This window comes from Harmonia axyridis, chromosome 5, assembly GCF_914767665.1.
Source record: "Harmonia axyridis chromosome 5, icHarAxyr1.1, whole genome shotgun sequence".
Taxonomy (NCBI): domain Eukaryota; kingdom Metazoa; phylum Arthropoda; class Insecta; order Coleoptera; family Coccinellidae; genus Harmonia; species Harmonia axyridis.
The window spans coordinates 28088355-28112451 of NC_059505.1; the positions used below are offsets into that span (position 1 = coordinate 28088355).

Sequence of the window (24097 nt, forward strand, 5' to 3'; positions counted from 1 at the left end):
AAAATATACATAATAAAGTTGATCAGCCCTATCTCTAAAATAAAATTCAGTTTTTTAGCAAGGAATAGAATTCCGAAGAATTCATATCTATAAAAATTGACCACCTAGAATGATGAAATATTAAATGTGTATCCAATAAAATGATTGAAGGTGCTCAATGAATTATCCAATACCGCGAAATTATAGAACAAATATTTCAGCAGCTTACTACAAGATTCATATAGGGAAAAATTCTTATTGACAATTCAACTCACTTGCGTTGAGAGGAATCGCTGAATGTTGCATGGAAGACACGTGATGATGATGGTGGTGTTGTGGGGCTTGCATAGCCCCCCTCCCCATCTGCTGGTAATTTCCGGCTGGACCATGGTAGAGCACGTGGTGGCCGGTGGCCCCCGGGTGTTGCCCCCTGTACCCCGCCACTGCGCAAGAGATCGAACTTCACTGTTTAGGAACGGTTTCGAAAGTGTTCATTACGGACGGAATCTAGTTCGTAGTAAAAATACTTTTTTTCGTATATTGATAACTCAGTATCAGTGTTTTGTTGTATATAGGAAGGAAGGTACGATATTTTCTTATGTTACCTTCTGTGATTAGGGGTTGAATGTAGTGGATCTGAATAAGGAAGAGGTTCAGTATTCTTGAAGGAATCGATATTTTGTATATACTTGCAATATATACAAAATATACACATTCTTCAGAAAATCATTATTCGTTATAATGAAGTCGAAAATGGAATAACATGTATCAAAACTCTCAACGCAAGTGATTTTTTAATGTTTTATATCAAATAATTTTATCTAATTTTACATTCGTTTTTCTTTCAATTCAAATGAAAATTTTGGTTGGGATATATTCTCTAACCAAACTTGAAGGTATCTCTACGAAAAATATTCTAAACAAATTTCTACACGTTATTTTACGAAAAATATAGGATTTGAAATTGAACCATCAATGATCCTGAATACAAAAATCATGAAAATTGAATAACTCTATATAAAAACCCTAAACGCACGTGACACTTTGGTGTTTCATATCAATCAATCCTTATCTTATTTCAAATTTGTTTTTCTTTCAATTTAAATCAAAAATTTTACTTGGGATATCGTCTCCTCAAAAACTTTAAGGTATCTTTATGGAGATAGTTCTAAATAAATTTCAACTCGAATAAGCACGTTATTTCACAAACATTATAGGATTTGAAATTGAACCATCAATGATCCTGAATACAAAAATCATGAAAATTGAATAACTCTATATAAAAACCCTAAACGCACGTGACACTTTGGTGTTTCATATCAATCAATCCTTATCTTATTTCAAATTTGTTTTTCTTTCAATTTAAATCAAAAATTCTACTTGGGATATCGTCTCCTCAAAAACTTTAAGGAATCTTTATGGAGATTGTTCTAAATAAATTTCAACTCGAATAAGCACGTTATTTCACAAACAATATAGGATTTGAAATTGAACCATCAATGATCCTGAATCCAAAAATCATAAAAATTGAATAACTCTCTATCAAAACCCCGAACGCACGTGACACTTTAGTGTTTTATATGAATCTATCTTTATCTTATTTCAAATTTGGTTTTCTTTCAATTTAAATGAAGAATTTTACTTGAGATATCGTCTCTTCCCAAACTTTAAGGTATCTTAATGGAGATTGTTCTAAATAAATTTCAACTCGAATAAGCACGTTATTTTACAAACAATATAGGATTTGAAATTTTAACATCAATGATCCTGAAAACAAAAATGTTAAGGAGATAATCATTTTTTCAAATATATGGAAATTGAATTTCAATCACTTTTGATAGAGCCAAATACCAATGAGATATTTCTGAAATGAATAATGAATTTAAAACTCTTGAATTTCTTCACTGTGAAATTTGATGATCGTATATCATAATCGCCTCGAAGTTTTCAATGCAATCCATGATGAATTTATTGTTTACGACCTGAGCTATAAAAATAATGTTCAAGCAATTCATTTTGTTCGGAATTTTTTCAACAGTATCTATTTTCACGAGGTTATTGTTTTCATGATCTTCAACAGATTTTTCAAGTGTTGTGTTTCATCAAATGTAAATTTTTGGAGTATTCCGAAAGAAATTTCTAGAAAAGAAAGATTGAATCATAGATGGTTTAAGAAAAGTGTTGAAACACTGACGAAAAACCAATATATTCTTTTCCTCACAGCTTCTATCTTCGCGAAAATTCACGAGTTTCTACAGTGTGAATCAAAAAATAGCTCGATGCGGGAGGTGATTACAGGAACTTCTAACACTGCCGAAATTATATCGAAACGTTTCGCTTTTCACTCGAAAAATTTGATCTTATTTCGTGTCCATCGAATGAAAAGTGCCGTGGATGATCACGTGCGTTGCCTTGTCGGGTACCGCGACGCTTCCGTATGCGAGAACGGCGGAGCGACGACTGGCGTCCTTCTAGAGACGCCACCACGTCGAGCGTCGCGTGGTGCGCACCCTCCCGGTCATGGCAGACACCTGGACTCACAACATTTCGACTTGTCGAAGGTCTACTGACACGGTTTGAACTTGCCGGAAGCAAAACTCGATCTGTTTCACTTCCGTTATAGGCAGCCCAGCGCTTTTCGGCGAAAAAGATCGGGAATAGGGCTGTCAGAAAAAGTATATTAGTTTCTTTGAAGTGTCTAAGTTGCCGCTATCCTAGTTCTTTTTATTTTTGGTAAGAAGTGATCAGTATCGTAGGAACCGATTAACATCTCAGATACCGAATAATATCTTTGATACAGAATAATATATTCGATACCGAATAGTTTCTTAGATACCGAATAATATCTTCAGTACCGAATTATACCTCTGATACCGAATAATATCGTAGATACCGAGTAATATCTCAGATAGCGAATAATATCTTAGATACCGAATAATAGCTCAGATACCGAATAATATCTTGAATACCGAATAATATCTTAGATACCGAGTAATATTTCAGATACCGAATAATATATACTGAATCATATCTTATATTCTGAGATAGCGATAAGTATTGGAGATTTCTCACTGAAAAGTATCTTACCTGTCGCTTAATATGTCTCACCCAACGTAACGTAACTGAAATCATCTTCAATATCAAGAACGCTAAGCATATTTTACGAACCGGAAAGTATTGTTTGTCTGAGATCGATATGTCTCATTTGTGATGCTTATACAATTAGCTTTTTTTCCTTATTCTTTTCCTTGATTTGAATGAGTTTATTTTCCGTATATATTGAAAAGTGCTTTTTCTATATCAATTATACATATACACCATCGCCATAAATAACAGGATTTTACTGAATACGTGCGAAAGTTTCTCATATAAACAGAACCTCTCAGGCATTTTCTCGAACCCTTGCAATAATGAGAAATAAAAATTGCTATTTTTTTCTCGAAAATCCTTTAGAGTTGAAGGATTAGCATTTTTTTGACATGTTTCACCAATGGTCAAACAACCATAACCGCAACCAATTAGGTATTCGCGATTCTATTTACAGGAGATCTGTTCATGCTGTATATGTTTGGAATACATAAATTGTTATTTTCAACTCGTAATTTAAAATTTAGACATTATGTTTCGTTAAAAAGTTTCAGTGAAAATTCAAGATGCTTGCATATTTCATCGCTTCAAATATCATAACAAAATTTGAAAAAAATGCATACTTAGTCTTTTTATTGCTGAAATATGCTCACAGAAGGCCGTTTCTTCAACTCTTCAGCAATTCCAAGGAAAAATAATAGTTATTTATGTATTATTTTTCCTTGCAACAATCCCTCAGGACTTACGTCCCTCGGGATTGTTGCGTTGCCCGAGGTGGTTAAAATCCAATAACTCACAAGATAGATAATTAATTTTATTTCATACTGCATGAAATATAAAAACCAAATTGTTTTGGTTTTCAGAACAAAACGAATTATCTTTATTAAGAATTAAGTAGGCATGGTTGCCATGGAAATGTCACTGACAACATTGTAGATATTTGTCATATCGTGTTTCTCATCATATTCAAATTTGTGAAAATGAATGCAAACTCAGAGAGAATTGAGATTTCAAGAGATTTGTTGGAAAAGGCTGAAAAAGCTCGTTCCGTACTACTACCGACAAAGTCGAAACTTAAGTACAAAAAGGAATATGACAAATTTCTGCAGTGGATGAAAGTTAACCGTATGGATAGTAAAAACACGAGTGAAACTGTAATGTTGGCGTATTTTCAAGAGATGGTATCTATTTATTCTTTTAGTCTAATATGTGAATTGGTTTATTTTTCTTACAGTCTGAATTGTATAGTCCTAATTCGCTGTGGACTAAGTGGTCAATGCTAAAATTGATGATGAGAATACATGATGACATAGATGGAAGTAAATTTGACGAATTGGAAGCGTTTCTCAAACGCAAAAGTAAAGGCTATGAGCCAAAAAAGTCTCAAGTGTTTAGTCGGGAAGATATTGTCAAATTTTTGAAGAATGCGTCTGATCAAGAATACTTACTTCATAAGGCATGTAATGCAAACTGTAACGATTGCACATTTATTGTTCTGTTTCACAGGTAGTTTTGATTATGGGTTATTTCGGGGGCTGTAGATGTCAAGAACTTTTGAATATGAAAATTAATCACATCGAAGATAGGGTGTTGACATTCCGGAAAGTAAAACAGATATTCGTAAGAGATTTACTATTGTGGAAGAAAACGAGTTCTCTGCATTGAGTCTAGTGAGGAAGTATATGCTTCTACGTCCATCGGGCCCGGAAAGATTTTTTCTAACGTATCGCGGAAAACGTTGCTCAGTTCAACCGGTTGGAAAAAATACATTCGGGAAAATTCCAAGCAAAATTGCTAGTTTTTTGGAATTGCCGCATCCAGAAACATTCACAGGACATTGTCTGCGAAGGACTTCTGCGACTGCCTTGGTCAATGCAGGAGCAAATATGACAACATTGAAGAGACATGGTGGATGGCGAAGTTCAACGGTGGCAGAAGGGTATTTGGCCGACAGCATGGAATTGAAAAACAAAACTGCAAGAATGTTAGCTGGCATGTCAGATGAAAGAAGGGAAACAACTTCATGTTTGAATACAGTCATTAACAGTGACAACCGTTTAATAGAAAATCCTTGCAATTCGGGTACCAACTTTAGTGGTAAATTCGACAACTGTCGGTTTGTTTTTGTGAACACTTTAGAGGGAGTTAAAGATCTATAACTGCCCTGTTTAACTCCCAAGGGAGTTATGACAATGTTTATAGTTACGGTAACTAAGCATTTATTCCTTTGTAATGTATCAGTATGAAATAAAAATGTTTTCCTTTCTTTTTGGAACCGTTCAGCTTTTCAAGGTAAGGTCTGAGAGCATTTGTTTAAAATTAAGAACCCCTTTAATTTTTTTGAGCTCATTTGCTAACACTATGTACAAATATATTCATTTCAAATTGAATGTGTTATTTTAGAGAAGTCAGTTAGTAATTTAGGCGGCGAAAAGCTTAAGCAGCTCTGCTCTATTTAGTTAATATTCGTAACTAATTAGCTAATTCATTCAGTTTAATTGGAACTGAAATGAATCCTGATCCAAAAGAGAAACTATAATGAATCTTATAATTTCAAGAGGTGATTCCAAACCTGAGAATTTTTCCTATAGAGGTGAGGTACAAATCCAACTCTGATAATTTTTGGTACGTTCTATATATAATTTGTTTACGTACTTATATGAATAATAAAAATATGTAACATATGCGACATAACCTATTCTAAATATACATTCAACAAATAAGAGTAAATATTTTGTTCTATAACTTGAATTAAGGAGCGAGTTGGCCGTAGAGAATATTTCCTCAACGTCATGTCAATTCAATTCATTCAGAATATTCTAAATCGTTTCATAGAAAACATAAAAAAAAGTATTTTTGTTTTCCTTTTTTTTTGGATAGAGAGAAAGAAAGTACCCATAAATTTTACCCATAGAGGTAGCTTATATTATAAAACAAAAGAAAAATCCTTGAGTTATATGTTTATGCAGAAGCCTCACTCATTCTCTGAATGAGGTTTCTGGATCTACAGATGGTAACAATCAATAGTCAACTGATTTTGGAGCTCATCAGCATCTTTGCCAGTCGATACAGGTGCTGATATAAGCCTTATAAAACAGAATATGCTGGCTAGAAATCCAGCACTGTTGCAGAGAGTTATGATGAAAAATTGACAAATAAGAAGGCGATTGTAGAGAAGATTCTCCTAGAGAAACATTTGGAAAAGGAAAATCAACTTTCATCGAGTTGGAAGGAGTGAAAATTAATAGACCTAATAATGTAATGTAAATTCACATCTTTGTTCGACATTAGCGGTTGTTACCATAATTATGAATGTGAATATTGAATAAATATGTTGAAATATTCTTGAATTGGATATGCTTTTTCATCGAAGGAAGTAAAAGACTCGCCTTACTCCTGCTCTTGAGGCAATAAAATAGGTTTGATCGAGTAAAGAACTTATCATATCTGCAATATGAACTTTACAGGTTGGAAATAAAATATTTCAAAATTTTTAATTGAAGAAATTCACATGTTCCACAAACTGACCCCATGCCAATCACACAAATAGTTCATCGATTAATTGGCAATCTATTTTCGATTGAAAGGTAACAGAGGTTACTGGAACCAGAGACAAGGTTCCTTTTGGAACAAGTGACCTAAAAATAGAAAGGAGGATGCACTGTAATAATAGATCTGGGAAGAAGTATTTGTAGTCGTTCTATTTCGAGATATACATTCATGCATATACCTATAAACGAGGCTATTGTAGATTTCCATTATTTATGGTCTATATAAAAGACTATTGAAAAAAATTGCAGCGGACTGTGGGATACTAAACTGATTTAATAGTTAGGAAAGCTTGCTCATAGGACCAGAAATTCCGAAAATTAATATATTTGATGACATGGGTAGTACAGCACGGTCGTAGATCAATTCTTCGTGGAAAACAGCTCGAATCAACGAGAAAGTCATGCAAATATTCACGGAACGAATGATTAATCCTGGTTGGCATATGTATCACATTCACAATCATGGTTAATTATACTTACTGACAAAGAAACTACAACACCCAGAAGGAGCTGTTCAAATTTCAATTTTGTTTTTTGGAAAACATAGATAGTATAGCAAGGAGTAAATGATTGAAATTTAGAGAAAAATCTCATGAAGGTTTTTTCATGTGAACAATTTTTTTACTTAAATATTGTAGTCGTTTTTGCAAGTTTTTCAAATTTTACAACAAACCAGCAGTTTGAGGAGATCCAAAGTCGATGTTTAGTTGTTGTTAAAATGCATGGAACACGTGTATGCGTAATTTATCGCCAGCTAAGTGAATTTGAAAGAGGTCGAATTATTGGTCTACGGAAGGCGGAGTTGTCATTTCGAAAAATCGCTAACTGTACGAACAGAAATCCAACTACTGTTATGAGATGTTGTCAAGCGTGGTTTGATAGTTCTCAAAATCGAAAAAGAGTGGGCACCGAACGTCGAAGGGGCACAAATGAAGTCTAAGGTCGACGTCTAAGACTTATGGCCATTAGGGACCGATTTGCGACAACTCGATCTTTGATGAGTGGTTAGGAGAATAAGGCCATCCTGTAACTGTCCGAACGGTTTACCGCCAGATAAGGTCTTTTGGACTGAAGCATTATCGACCCCATCTTGTGTTACCTCTGACGGTTCAGCATCGCCGGCAACGATTACAATGGCAGAGAACGTCAACATTGGACTGTTGAATGACATCAGGTCGTGTTTTCTGATGATTCTCCTTGGGTGCATATGATGACCGAAGAAGGGTTAGACGACGTCGGGGAGGAAGACGTGAACCTCAGTTCGATGTTGAGCGTCATGTACACCGGACAGCAGGCGTTATGGTATGGGGTGCTATTGCACATGCAAGTAGGTCACCTTTACTCTTTATTCGAGGTAACATGACAGCGCTGCGTTAGCTTTAAGAAATAGTGGGGCCATATGTTCCTTACCTTAACCGTCTCGAGAATCCAATACTTCAGCAAGATAATGCCCGACCTCATGTTGCCAGTGATAGTTTAAACTTTTTCGAAACGACCCATATGAATCTTTTGCCATGGCCGCCCAAATCCCTCGATCTTTTGCCCATAGAGCATGTTTGAGACATCATGGGTAGAAGGCTTGGAAATTTACTCCAGCCTCCACGGACTTTGGTGGCTCTGAGACATGAAGTACAGTACAGGTAGCTTGGGATAGTATACCTCAAGAAGAAATAGACCATCTTATTGCATCAATGCCGAGACGTGTTGGGGAGTGTATAGATAACCACAGTTCACAAATACATTAACAAATTTATTGAAAAATATTGTGAGCCCTTCTTTTTTTCTCCAAATTTCAAACATTTACTCCTTGAATACTATCTATGTTTTACCAAAATGAAATTAAAAAGCTCCTTCTGGATGTTGCAGTTTCTTTGTCAGTTAGTATACATTTGAAAGCTAGGCCAGCACCCATGAAATTCCCTAGTCATAAATAGTTGGAGAAATTTTCTCAGAAATTTTTTGGCTTTCATGGGAATTCTCGAAAATGGAAAAACTCATCCAAGCATTCTCAGCACATCTGTTTTGAGATTTTCCTCATGAGAATAGGTGTAAAAAGTTTGAGCTGCACATATGGGTAATTGTTAGTCCTGCATATTCGTTTTTTTGTATTTTGTTTCTTCTTCAAATACATTTATGCTTTATTTTTATGATAATATAATCAGAAAAAAAATTTCCTTTTATTTCAATTCATGGAAACCAGTTATGAGTAAATTGTATGAAATTTTGACAGACATCAATAATAAATTAAATGAAAAACCAAAGCTTTGGGTTAAATTTTCCTCATTTTTTTTGTTTTTGAAGAATTGGCATTTTTTTTAGTGGAAATTTCAACGGAATAAACAAGATATGTTCAAAAGAGGATGAGAACAGATGTCGATCGCAATTGGCCTGTGGCCACAGTGACAGCACGACGGCGTTTGAGGGCTTGGCACTATTTTTTACTAGGGTCTGATAGCAAGGTCTAGATCTAGAGCTAAACTTCAAATCATAAATGTCTTTCATGCCCTTCAATTATTATTTCTCCTTCTCCCCATCGAAAAAATTGGCCCCATACAGGAAGATTTAAATTAGTTTTGACTTTAAATATTTTCACCCACGACATGCGGTCATCACAGAGAAATATTTTAGAAACGAAATTACACCCCAAATGATCGTCTTAAGTTATGCAGATTATACGTCCTGATCAAGCTCGTAAAGCACCAAAAACAGGGGTGCATTTTCAGACGTCGACTGTGTAATTTCAGCCGTACCCCCTATAGGAAGGGACCGGAACCGCAAATTGTTTTTAAATAAGGAACTATTTCATTTCAGACATTTCCGGTCATCCCTGTTTTCGTGAAGCTCATTATTTTGTCACCGGACCGTGATTTTCTCTTATTTAGTGCCGTCTGCTCGTTATTTTCGCAGGAAATTCAATTATCCGGATATTTCAACACGGAAAGGATGATAATAACAACCGCATAGTGGGTAATTCCCTTCTAGTTCTTCGTGGTTTATATCGCAACAGGGACGTATCAGCCTTCAAAAAAATTACATTCGCGAAATGTGGACTCCCATGTCATCGACTCAAAATTGATATGAGAGTGCCGAAGGAAAATTAAAGGCAGACAAGAATAAATAAATCCTTTTTGATCTAGTGTCCTGGTCACTCGGAAATCAAAGGAAACGAAGAGGCCAATACACAGACCAATATACTTTCCAAAAAGGAAGCACCAATACCTTTCAATGACCCTGAAGCTTTCTGTGGTATGGGAAACTGCAATTATAAGAAAGAGTTGCGGGAAAACGGGAAAACAAAAAAAAAATACTCAAGCGGAATCTTCCAGGGATAAATCTCTCCAGACTTCCTTACGAGGAAATGTCGCCTCAGGAATCATCTAATGAAAAAAAGGAGGTTATCAGAAAGTGAAGCCTGCAGATTATGTAGGGAGCACCAACGAATTCCTGATAATGTGGTCACAAAATGCCTCGTCATTATTACCCAACGCAAAAATGTTTTGGAGGAGAAACTTGTAAGATAGTGGAGTTCATCAGAACTCCAGAACAGGAAGGTAAGCTGTATCAGGTACAGTGGTGAAAACAGTTTTAATGGCGAGCAAGTTCGCGATGTGAATAGTAATCAGTAATTTTTTAGATTAGTGAGAAAATAAAATGGCATATTATGTGCATTTACGATCTCAACCGAGATATTTGAACCCTGAACCACAATCCTGAAAATTTCAAGAATATTATAGGTTATTTCATCGATATTCGATGTTCATTCTTTATATACATACAAAATCTCAAAATTTCGAACTTAATCGCGGCATTCAAGATTTGAACCTATCTTGAAAATTTTCAAGTTTCGATCTACCTTATCTTGCATCATCAATGTGTTAAAGACCATTCCTTTCTCAAAATAAGAAAATTACAGACATTGTAACGAAATGATACAGCGATCTGTTCAGAGACCGAGCGCTCAAAATCAGCTTTAAATTGTCAGGCTGATTGTGAATGTTGCTTTTTCTACTTGTTGAAGCTGATTCCAAGCGAATTTAGCGGTAGATTTTCGATTCGCATCGAAGAAATACGATGACAGTTCAGCATGAAGGTGATAAAATATTTCTTTTGCAAAATTTTCTCAATACCACAAAATTATGAAGATTTTCTTGATAAGAATGATATAGGTTGAAATGGTTATAATGGCAACACTGTGTAGAATTTTTGACGTTTTTTATGTCATTTGTGTTCAGTATGTTAAGCCATTGGATCATGTAAAGATTCACATTTCAACAATTTTGAGGATTCGATAAATAGTTTAAATTCAGTTGATCTACTCGCCATTCATCGTATTGTAGACAATTTCTTCACACGATTCAAATGTACCAGTAGCGAGTATAGAACCGTACTTGATACCACTTTCAAATTTTTCTACAATACGACGAATAATATAATATAAAGATTTCATCCTTCATTCAATGAGGGTATAAGGGAATTCTGTTTATATTGGTTGGGCTGCCATGAATTATTTATTATACAGGTGGCTTAGTAAAAGCGGTTAAGAGATTTTTAATCCCAGGGAATGTTGACAAACGCAGCGGAGGGGAACAACTTTCTTTTTAAGAATCAAAGACGAAATATGAAGAGGCGACCAGCAAACTGGGCCGAATTGCCACTCTTCAAATAGCGGCGCTTGAAACGGTCGTTTTATTGTTTCACCTCAAAATAAATTAGATGATGATAAATTTTAAAATCTACTGAATACGAATGACATTAGAAATGTCAAAAAATTGTAGACAATTTTGCTATTAAAACCATTTTAATTTGTATTATTTCTTTTGGACCACGAAATGACGGAATAAAATTCATTGAAGATTCAATGTTATTTAAAAAATAAAATAAATCGTTGGAGAAAATATGCAAACAATGATTTTATTAACCTGGAAAAAACAGACTGAATACACCAAGAGCTATAAATGAATACCTGAATGAAGTTACCAAACTCATTCGAGAATAATAATTACCATTATTCGCTCGACATCGTCTTACCACCAACACATCATAAACAAGTGAAAACCTCCAGGCAACTTTCTGGAAGATAATTCTGGCGGTTGAAACCCATAATTAGAGTTTGTAGTATATTTTTAGTGGTATTAATGATGCACAGCTCATGCTGAATTGTGTTTACATATTTGGCATTAAGCAAATTATTCATAATGAAACCTGAGAGCGCAGTTTTGTTTGTTCGTTCTATACCTGGAAACAACGAATGAAACATGTGTATTTAAACAACCCAGATATTGGTTTATGTTTAATTGAATCTAGAACAGCACCCTTTTCTCATTAACACTTCATTCGTTATCTCATATTTGATCAACATGCAAAATAAATAACGGGTAGAAAGCGTTTAATTGCTTTTTGCTTTGGCGAATTCTTGTATGCAGAAATTTTCGTTGATATTTCATTATGCCCCTTAAGTTTTCCGGAAGATAATCGTAATGTTTTCTTCAAGAATATACCAGGATATCGAATATTGTTGAGTTCAACTATTAGATTCAGTTTTTCCCAATCTGGTAAGCGGATGGACCAAAACAAAAACATGAGTTGTCCGAAAAAACCTAGGTCACTTATTATCATCTGAAGGGAGACCTCCAATTTTATTCATTTAATTTTTTTGACATAAGCAGGAATCTTAACAGGAATAACCTAACTACAAGAATTCACCAAAAAAAGAAGAAATTTACAATTGAGAATGAACATAAACTATTAGATAAAACTCTCAAATATCAACAATATCACAAAAAATAAACAATTCAGTAATTTCTACATAGATACAAATATAATTTTTTCTCAAAAGCAACTTGAGAAATGTTGAAAATGTCAATAAAATAATGTGCCAGTTATAAAATCGCAAGATTCTCAAAAGAGTGGACAACGACGTGCTCTTGGGACATAAAACCGTTCTCTACGACATCCGGTGAAAGCACAAGTGTCCAAATAAATTTCACTGATGAGGGAAAATTGAACTGACCATTCATTATTCGATATAAGAATGTTTGATCGAATATAACCTTTCTTTGCTCCAGAGTAGTCAATCTATAAAGCCTCAATCTTGCACCATAAGGACACTCAACTTGCCTATTCCCGAATCTGTAGTATAAGACTCTAGTGAATTTCCTTTGAATTCTTTCGATCCGATTAATATATTGATGATGAAAGGGACTCCAAATTGGGGTTGCATATTCAACTATACTGCGAACAAGCGAAAAGTAAAGAACCTTAAGCGTTTCCTCACTTCTGAATGAACGCGAAATTCTCAGAATGAAACCAAGCATTCTGAAGGCTCTGGAAACAACATCGCCTATGTGGTGTTCAAATGATAATTTCGAATCCAGATATATTCCCAAGTCCTTGGCTACTTTCACTTTCTCCAGAATCTTATTGCTTAGAGATAGAGAAGTGCATATGATGTTGACGTTTTTAGTGAATGTCATGTGTTTGCACTTGTTAACATTTAAGGACAAAGAGTGTTCATATCATCCTGAAACTTCCGGGCATCACCAGAATCACTGCAAAAGTAGGTACATCTTGATGTAATCCGCGTAAAGATCGAAATTTATATGATGAAAACATATCGAATGAAAAGGAGTGGTCCCAAATGAGAACCTTAAGGCACTCCCGATTTGACCCTGTAAACGGATAAAAATGCGTCATTTATAATGACGAACTGAGATCTTTCTTACATGTATGACCCAATCCATCTCAATAGATTCGAACCCATGCCATAGTCCGAGAGGACTTGTAAAAGTGTCGCATGATGAACTTTGTCAAAAGCTTTGGATAAATCGGTGTAAACACCGTTCACCTGTGTTCCCTGGTCCATACTTTGAGATATATAACGAATGTACGGCAATAGATTACCACCACGTCGCTTTCCGCGAATCAGTCAACTTTGGAACCCATTCATTTCCCCTCTGGCGCTCCTGCGACGACCAAACTTTGTACGGTGTACGAAGTTGTAAAGTCGCCCTAGTTTCTTCCTCTTTCCGAAGCAAATAATGATGTGAAGTCTAATACTTTTGCAGAAAGCACTTTTATCACATTAAAACAGTATACTACAGTGTACTTTAACGTTAGTACAAATAAGGTGCGTATAAACGTCATACAAAACGGAGAGACGTTGAAATAAAAAACTTCCAAGTGAAATTCAGTTCGCTTCTTCACCAACAACGATTTTGGGATATATCATTTGAAATGATGGAAGAAAAGGTTCGGTCCTTCGGTAATTCAAAACTTCCGAACGAATTCCGATCTTGGAGTTCTCGGCCATATGAAAAAACCATGAATTATTTAGAGTGAAACGTCCTTGCCTAGTTTGTGGACCGGAAGAAGATCACACTGAGCTGATTTACGATTGAAGGCAGTCGTAAAACCGAGTGGGTCATGAAACTAGAGGCGTAAGCCGGGCATCACTACTTTCTCCGATCCTTCGGGAGAATAAAAGGCTAGGGAAAAAAATTATCAGTCTCCGGCAATTTCGGAATATCCAGAGTGACATTTGCATTTCGAGTGACTGAAATCATTTTTGAGTTTTGCGGAAATTTACGAGACCGAAATATTAAGGTAGCTGCCAATAAACACATAGAGAAGATGAGTTTTCTTTACAAAGTAATCTATATGGAAAAATTCGTTGAGTTTTTGTCCAGAAATTCGTTACTGTTGAACCCAATCCAACCTGGTCTCTTCGATGCATTATACGCCCTTTTCTGCACTTTAGCAAACATCATTTTCAGTTCAAAAGCTCAACGTAACAAATATTTTCTTAGCTATAACAGAATATTAGTTTATTGATACTCCAGTGCAAGACGACTGACATACACTAACATAACATTTAACAGTCAGTGCATCTAGCGCATTCGCCAATTTGTTGCTAAATCATTGTCTAATAATATTATCGTAAGAAACTTTCAAAAATTTCAATTCTCCAATATTTGCAGATCATAGCACAAGAAAAACTCAATCTTAAAGATTCCACCGTGAAACTTCGAAGCTACAAGGATTGGATTTTGGAGAGAGAAGAATTTATAGGGAACAATAGTAAGTCTAACCAAAGTGACTTCACCAACGTTTGAAAATGCTAATACTAATTCCTTTGATTTTTAACTGGTGTTTCACATTTCCCAGTGATCAACTTTCAACCTAAATTCTTCTAGTCCAATGTTTTTGTTCATCACGAGGTTCATCATATTAACTAGGTGTACAACTTTGCTTCCGCCATTTTGCAATAGCTGGTTGTGGCGATAAGTGGTAGTCGAAATAAATAGATCGTAGATATCATACAACAAGATTAGGTATTTGTAAACCATATTAGTCGATTGGTGTCTGCACTTATCATGTCAAATTCTTGTCATTTGCGGAGGTTTTAATTTTTTGCTTCAATATGAAGAAATCCGCGGCTGAGACTCATCAAATGCTGTCAAATACCTATGGTGGGGCCTCAATTAGTGAAAGAACGTGACGAGAGTGGTTTCAACATTTCAAGAGCGGTGATTTTGAAGTCCAAGACCAGCATATCGGTGAAATCGATGGTTTTCGAAGATGCAGAATTGGAAGCATTACTTGATCAATACTCGTATCAAACGCAACAAGAATTAGCAGGATTATTGGGAGTGACGCAACAAGCCATTTCGAAACGTCTGAAAGTCATTGGAATAATTCAGAAACAAGGAAATTGAGTACCGTATGAGTTGCAGTCGATATATGTTGAACTTCGTTTGTTTGCTTGTTAACAGCGGCTTGCAAGGCAAAGACGTAAGGAATATCTGCATCGCATTGTGACTGGAGACGAAAACTGGGTTCATAACAATAATCCCAAGCGCAGAAAGTCATGGGGATATCCCGGTCAAGCTTCCACGTTGACAGCCAAACCGAATTATTCTCTCCGCGTGTGTTGTCGCGATTAGATTGCAATTCATTGTTCCGATAACTAGTTTTCCGCATTCGAATAATAATCGATAGAAATCTTAAAAAATGGGTTTAACTAGAGGAAATATAGAAGAATTGAAGGGAATCGTTACAGAGACAGTAGTGGCCGTACTGGATTGCTATTTAGATACCATTACTGTGAAAATAATACTCAAGATTAAGGACAGAATGGAGGAGGAGTTTAAACGGCTGAATTTTCGATTGCAAAATGATGAGTTGCCTTGTACCGATCGAAATTTGGAAGAACTAAAATCAAGGCTCTTCAAGACCGAGTCTAATTTGGTACATTTACAACAGGAAAGTAGAAGAAACAATGTTATTGTTTTTGGAATACCGGAATCTGATAATTCGGATCTGAAGAAAAAACTTATAGCCATGTGTCAAGATAAAATGGTAAACATTGATGCACGATTTATAAAATCCTGCTACCGTTTAGGAAAAGGAGTTAAAAACAAAACACGTCCGATTATTGTCAAATTTTTAGATGAATCATATCGTAGTGAATTTTACTCATCAAGAAAACTTTTTGTGGGATCTAAGGTCTTTGTGAAAAAAGATCTAACCAGAAAAAGAATCGATATATTCAAGTATGCCATAGCGAAGTTTCCCAAGAATGTGTGGACTGTTGATGGTATAATTAAGGTTAGAACTGAAAAAGGTGTAATTTCAGTTAATGATAAACAGGACGTAGATTCCTTAGTTTAAATGAGTTGATAATGATTGAATTGAATTGTATTATTATGTTGTATGATGTAGGTGATTTCTATATAGGTTTAGTTCTTTTACGCTTATCGGGGTAGTTTCACTGTACATACTGCTTTCTTTGGCTTTTTATGCCTTTCAATTGGTAATTTACATTTTTTTGTTTCTCTTTCAACGAATGTATTGATTTTTTGTATAAATGGGGAGAATGTTCATCAGTTGTAGAAGCAGATAATGACAGCATACAAGCTTGTTTAGGCTGTATATTTCTGCAAGTGAAGTTTTTGTCTGATGTATATTTGTGCCTATTGATGAATAAATTGAATTGAATTGAATATTTACGATTGCAAAGTCATACTCATTATTTGGTAGGACCAGCTCGGCGTAGTGTATTATGAGTTGTTAAAACCGACTGAAACGATCACAGGCGATCGTTATCTAACGCAATTAATGCGTTTGAGTCGAGCATTGAAAGACAAACGGCCGCAATACAACGAGAGACATGATAAAATGATTTTACAAAATAACAATGCTCGACCCTATGTTGCGAAAGAGGTCAAGACATACTTGGAAACATTGAAATAGGATGTCCTACCCCAGCCGCATTATTTTCCAGACGTTACTCCCTCGGACTATTACTTGTTTCGATCAATGGCGCACGGCTTGAAGAAGTAAAATCTTTTATCGATTTTTGGAGCGCTTCAAAAAATGTTTCAGTTTTCGTATGCTGCCCGAAAGATGAGGGAAAGTAGTGGCCATCGATGGACAATACATTGAATCATAAATGAAAGACCAGTTTTTTACAATAAAGCCTCGAATTTCGGAAAAAACGGCGGACGCAAAATTGTACGCCTATGACATTTTCAATTTGAGCTATTTTGTGGGTAGAGAAGAAGAGGTATTATATCGGGTGTCCCAAACTCGATGGCCTATTAGACGTTTCTGGAAAACTAATCATAGTTTTGAGCTGAAAATTTGCATATTGGGGTTTGAGACAATGATCTTTTTCCCTAAAATATTTTAAGATCTCTACAACTTCCGGTTATACCGGAAACAGACTACTACTTCCTTATTTCAAATGGCACACCCAGTATATTATTGCATCATTAGATAGCTTTTTTGATGGCAATTTCGGCAGTATGCAATACCTTGGGTAAAAATTCAACGGTTCATGAGTTATTGGGATTCTTATGAAAAAAAGGTGGCGATGAGGACTCACATTTTTTCGAATATTTCAGCAGAAAAAGCCTTTTTCGAAAAAAAATTTCTTTTTTCGATTCCGCAAATACGTAGTATTATAAGACTGTTTTCGGCTTGTACTAAAAATGTACAGGGTGTTTATAAGAGGATCATGAACTTGGACAACTCAAATTCATCAAAACTCAAGATTTTCAAATTAGAACCTATATCGTCGGCTAAGAGTGTAAATCTGCTAAGTCCATTTTGAACAATTTCACAGGAGACCAAAAAAACCGTACAGTACAGTGTTATAATAATAATAATAAGAGAGTTTATTCATGAAAATACATTCAATAAACTCTATTGAATGTATTTGAGAATTGAAAATACATTCAATAAACTCTATTGAATGTATTTTCATGAATAAACTCTCTTATTATTATTATTATAACACTGTACTGTACGGTTTTTTTGGTCTCCTGTGAAATTGTTCAAAATGGACTTAGCAGATTTACACTCTTAGTCGACGATATTTTTTATTATTTCAGTCGATTCTACGTACAAAAATAGTGGGGGTTACTTCAGCAACCCCTATACCTAAAATGAATACTTCCAGAGTTATCGAGGAAGAACTTCAAATGAGGAAAAACCGCTATTTATTAATGTGGGAATAACTGTCTGTTACTTCCGTAAAACACAGAAAGAAAATAAAATTCGATGTTCGGATAACTAAATTTTACATTTCATGAATTTTAATTAAGTTTTCGTTGGTATTGTTGAAAAATCCATGAACCAATACAATTTTCAATTACGAATAATTCATTACAATTCTTGATATGTCAAATTCAGTTATGAAAACATCGAATTTTATTTCCTTTCTGTGTTTTACTGAAGTAACAGATAGTTATTCCCACAGTTATAAATAGCGGTTTTTCCTCATTTGAAGTTCTTCCCCGATAACTCTTGAAGTATTCATTTTAGGTATAGGGTTTGCTGAAGTAACCCCACTATTTTTGTACGTAGAATCGACTGAAATAATAAAAATATAGGTTCTAATTTGATAATCTCGAGTTTTGATGAATTTGAGTTGTCCAAGTTCATGATCCTCTTATAAACACCCTGTACATTTTTAGTCCAAGCCGAAAACAGTCTTATAAGACTACGTATTTGCGGAATCGAAAAAAAAATTTTCTGCTGAAATATTCAAAAAAATGTGAGTCCTCATCGCCACCTTTTTCTTCATAAGAATCCCAATAACTCATGCACCGTTGAATTTTTACCCAAGGTATGGCATATTGCCGAAATTGCCATCAAAAAAGCTATCTAATGATGCAATAATATACTGGGTGTGCCATTTGAAATAAGGAAGTAGTAGGCTGTTTCCGGTATAACCGGAAGTTGTAGAGATCTGAAAATATTTTAGGGAGAAAGATCATTGTCTCAAACCGCAATAAGCAAATTTTCAGCTCAAAACTATGATTAGTTTTCCAGAAACGTCTAATGGGCCATCGAGTTTGGGACACCCGATATACTAATAATCCTTCTTTATTAACTACTTAAAGAATATTCCATGAAATTGAAGTATGAGAACCACAACTGTAAAACTTATTATATATTAGTCGTAGATAAGAACTTCTTTATAACTTCCGCCGACTCGGAAGTAAAAGAGCTTTGTACAAGTTCGCAGCCTCTCCAACTTTATTGAATAATATCTGCGAAGTTCATATTTCATCACAACACTCCACCTTATAACCCATGTTATATGCTCCCACTTCGGAACCAATTGGTATTGATTTATGAATTCCCGAGTAAATAGTACAGTTCAAAATTTGATTGCCGAGTCCAGCACATCATAATAACACGATTCCAACGTCGTTCCTATGGTTCCTTTCCGCGTGGCCCGAACTTTCTTCAACTTCAATAAACCCTTGACTTGATTACCTGCAATAAACGTGCCTCATAAAGTATTCCTGAACTTCGCGTCCGAAACTTTCTGGATAGAATCAGTTTACGGGTCACTTTAGACTTTAAGCCGTTCAATCTCGTAAAAGGGAAAATATCAATCTTGCCTTCCAACATTCCCCGGCATCCTGCCGAAGGTCGACGTGGAAATACTGCTCATTTTAAACTGCTCGCGATTTCTCCATCCGATATTTGACACCTCGCATATCCGATTGGAATTTTTTTTCGGAACGGAATTGCGCCCGGGTACGAATGATTACCGGGGATCGATACAACAGGCAACTGTGATTTTCACGAAGTTTTTATCGAACGTATCTGGATGGAAGTTGAAATGAACGCGTGGCATTCAGTGATTAATTTTCTATTCGAAAATTGAACTCGGGATATATTGGAAGAGTTTTCGAAAAAAGTAACTATTTCTTTCATTAGGATTGAATGTATAGGTAACTGTTATTTGACAATTCCAACAAGTTCAGTAGAGCCACAGAGAGAAAAAACTACTACTAAGGATATAAATAAGAGACTTTGTAATGAAAAACTGCGGAAATCCTTGACAATTCAATAATAAAACTATCGTCTAGTAATCTATTTTAATGAATATTTCCCTCCTGTCAAAAATTCTATGTATATGGAGAACAATTATCGAAAATTACAGCGATAATTGCATTGTAGGAAGCGAAACTGCACTGCGATAATTGTTCTGTTCATAGATGCTTAGTTTCTATGCATCTTATACAGTTCGAATCTATGGCAATTCCATTCTACATCAGTTTGACAAGTGATGTAACAGTTAATTCGGGAAATATTCCCCCGAATTACACTCGTGCATCAAAATGACCGGATAATTTTGCATTCCAGCGTGTTTTCCTTGAAAAACTGCATTCGATCATTTTCATTTTTGACGAAAGAGCCCGACACCGATTACTGAAGGTGGAGGGCTCTTTCTCCAAAAATGAAAATGAACTCATGCAGTTTTTATGACAACACGCTGTCTTGCGAAATTATCGGTAATTTTGATGCACTTGTGCAATTACTTACGATAATATTCTGCGTTCTTGGTGTAATGGACGGAAACAACACACACTGCCAATATCTCAACGAATTTAGTAGTACATTTTTTCTTGAATCCTTAGGAGGATTTTAGCAATTCTTTTTTGAACTTTAGATGAATATCGTTTTTGTTATATACAGGGCAAACAAAAAACTGAGAAGTGTTCATTCTGAACAACCTATGAAGTGAATCGTTGACTGCCGATAACGTTCAGAAAATATTAGGCAACATCTTAGCGTTCGTAAACATTCTCAGCTGTCAACTATTTACTCCACCTTCTCATTTTCTGCGAGTAATATTTTTTGTCATTTTCATTTTCGAAAATATACTCTTTGCATACAATGAATTATTGTCGTATTGATTCTCAACCTGTATGGTCTTACAACCCATTCCAAGGTTGAAGAGCGACTAATTCGACTGATGTGACCATCCCCACTTCGTCATTGAAAGGAAACACTCCGATGGTCTCGAATCAATACCTCGTAAGTCAGAAAATCGAGGTGTTAAGTTTTTGTTGAACGGAAACGATTTTTTTACTTCAAAATGAAAATGTGAAACATTGCTCGGACCCATCGATTTTTGATTCGGACTTACGAGGTATTGATTTGAGACCATCGACTTGTTTATTGAATATAAAACAAAGATTTCATTAGTTGAATAAATTTTTAAATGAATCACCAAAAACAGCTCTCAACAATTTTAATGGCGCGACACTTCTCGTGGGCGATCCCAGGATCACTGAAGAAATCATCAGTACGACAATATAGTGGTCCCTGTCGTATACTGACTCCCAGAGAATGGCTGGGAATATCTTAAGCTATGCAGTTCTGCTGAGTAGTACGCAGCGTGCAGCGCCACCCTAAAGGCTTGCAAAGTATCACAACAATTCAAAGGAATTCACAATGAAAAATGAGAAAATGGTATGCGTGTGAATATGAGCATTTAAAAATCTCTAGTCAGATTTACTCTAATTAGAACTCACGAGGGTAATACAACTAAGATGCTATGTTCTTTCCGTATTACTGTATGGCGTAGAATCTTGGACATTAACAGAAGTCACCACGAAAAAACTGGAAGCTTTCGAAATGTGGCTATATAGAAGAAGATACCTTGGATAGCTCACATAACAAATGAAGAAGTGCTGAAGAGAATGAGAAAAGACCTGGAAATCGTTTACTTAGTTGAGAAAAGAAAACTCGAATACCTGAGGCATATTATGAGAAATAAAAAGAGATACTCCCTACTGCAGAATATAATTCAAGGGAAAGTAATAAGTGAGGGGGGACCCGGAAGAAAAAGAATATCATGGTTGCGGAACCTAAAAACCTGATTCGGGAAAAGCTCAGCAGAACTGTTTCGAGCAACAAAATTATCATTGCCAACATCCGGATCTACTTTTCACATTTCAAATTCCTAAATCCTTTCGTTCCAAATTTATTCTTTATACCGACGAACAGAATCAAAGGAAGTTCGAAACGATTTGTCATCAGTGAATCGAACTTTATCTTTGGTATTATTCCCGGCTCATAATTCGAAAAATACAATAAGTAGGCAAAATGTTCCCATCTGATGAAATGATTTTTTTTCTATTATGCTTTATTTATGCAGCTTAATGTCATTAACTTCAACACACTGTTTCGAGAAATTAGAACATTCTGAACTTTTTGTGTATGTGAAATTAAATTGTTATACACGTAAAAAATATATATTTTGTATGCACATGGTCAGAGATGAAAGAGGTGTTTCAAATGGAATAATTCGAGCCAAATCACACAAATAGACAGAATGAATGTCGCGACCCATAAAAATTGCTTTTGAAAGGCACAAATTTTTATGTATTTTTGAACGATTCTTCTCTCCTACAAAGGGGTCACCACCCATTTGATTATTCCGATAGTGAAGAATGGCCGAGTAATAAAATAGACATTCTATCCAGATAATATCTCAAGATTTATACATCTATTATAATGAAATTCAGGTCAACACATAAGGAACTAAAAAAATCAATCATATAAAAATTCAGCAAAATAATCAAGATCATAAAAGATATTTCTGAACAATTTGCGTTGTCGACAAATATCAAGAAAAATTCCGCGTAGAGAATGTTCGTGCCATTTCAATAAACCTTAACAATCTTATCAACTGTTCACCTCCCTGAAATTCGGTCTTAATTTTTAACAGGAGACATAAATTAAAGAAAGCATTAAAATTAATCAAGGGAAAATACTTCCTCTTGATTTCAATAACAATTTAATTTCGGTTTTTACTATTCCTTCAACGTCCCCGACACAATGGAGAGTCGACTTGGAATTTTTGTCGGGCATTCGCTTGGAATTCTTGAAATTCGCCCTGGGAATGATAATTGACTCTTTTCTACTGGCTTCACGGATCGGGACAAGTACTAAAAGACTTAATTAGTCGATTGTTTGATTTTGATCCGATTACGTCCGAGTTCCGCTCGCTGTTCTCTCCTTCTTTCTCATGCAAATGAATTTCCAACTTCATTACGAATTATCATTCTCTAGAAGTTACACTCTATTCCCATTTGTTAGGGGATGAAAATATGTCAGCTTGAAGCTCCTTCTCTAACAAGTTGCTCTTTAGGAATTTCCAACACATAAATGACAAATTCGGCAAATTCATAAGCAGGGAAAGTTTGACATGCTGTTGGTGAAATGATAAAGATTGCTTATTATAACTCAAATGTTTAATATGTATGATGGCCCTGATTTAAGTTCAATAACTTTTGCGTCAGATAGAACAACTTTATTCATGAAAAAGATTTTATATAAACTGAATTTGAATGCTGAATTTTGAAAAAATAATCGGTTTTTTGAACTCTAGTATTATTTATTTTATTTGAATTTTAAATAATGTATTCGATATATTCTATTTAGGTAAGTGTCGCATGGCGAAATTATCCAGTTGCGTAGATATAAGGGTGCGATTATTCTTTTCTCATTGCAAATCAGTAGCGTGCCAGCTTTCAAAAACAGGGGGCAACGGGAAGCCGGATTCTTTTTTGGGGGCCAAAGTAAATCGAAATAATACGCGAAAATTATAGTTATGCTAATCTTGTAATTATTTTAGCCTTAGACGTAGGGGGCCCGGGTCCCCCTTGCCACCCCTAGCATCGCCACTGTTAAAAATGTACACCACTGTCTTTTTTGTTTCTATAGCATGTAGTGTTATCGAGATCGAGCACAACGCAAACTCAATCCACAAAAATTCACAAAAATTAATTTTTTGAATTTTCCTATCAGTGATGAATGAAAATTTAAAAAATGGAGTAGCGTATTACGACACTTCTAAGATGGTATTTAATTGAACATTTCATGAAGAAAATTTGTCAGACACTTGAAAAATAAAAAATATTCGCAATTTTTTTTGTTTGAAAGTCTCACAAGTGTTCTTTCTGAAATATTCAATTAGAAACCATCTGAATGGTTTATAATGAACTACGCCAATTTATATACTTTCATTTATCACTTATGGAAAGATTTGAAAAATTAATTTTTGTATTCGTTTGTCTCGAAAACTGTACGGTACGGTACATTAAATGGAAGAAATTCACGAGACCTTTTTTATTTCGCTAAACACAAGCATCTTCAGAATTTCTTAC

General features: G+C 35.2%; 2 protein-coding genes across 8 annotated transcripts in view; one reads left to right on the plus strand and one right to left on the minus strand.

The window, feature by feature from the left end:
• Positions 1–24097, minus strand: part of LOC123679897 (calmodulin-binding transcription activator 2) — a 274862-nt gene that overhangs the window by 136789 nt on the left and 113976 nt on the right. The window contains exon 1 of one of the 7 annotated variants that reach the window (XM_045617453.1): positions 255–579. The exons of the other annotated variants lie outside the window; for them this stretch is intronic. Within the exon in view, the coding sequence (XP_045473409.1) occupies positions 255–342 (88 nt within the window). The 5' untranslated portion in view covers positions 343–579. Of the gene's footprint in view, positions 1–254; positions 580–24097 lie in introns of those variants that run through there. 7 annotated transcript variants of the gene reach the window in all.
• LOC123679899 lies at positions 3826–4648 on the plus strand. The gene is made up of 2 exons (XM_045617455.1): positions 3826–4247; positions 4301–4648. Exons 1-2 carry the CDS (start codon positions 4047–4049, stop codon positions 4574–4576), a joined length of 477 nt encoding a protein of 158 aa, XP_045473411.1. The 5' UTR covers positions 3826–4046; the 3' UTR covers positions 4577–4648.

Coding starts and splice junctions, on each gene's coding strand:
- LOC123679899 (XM_045617455.1), top strand. CDS start 4,047: ATGAATGCAAACTCAGAGAGAATTGAGATTTCAAGAGATTTGTTGGAA. Junction 4,248..4,300: donor TGGCGTATTTTCAAGAGATG/GTATCTATTTAT, acceptor TTTTTCTTACAG/TCTGAATTGTATAGTCCTAA.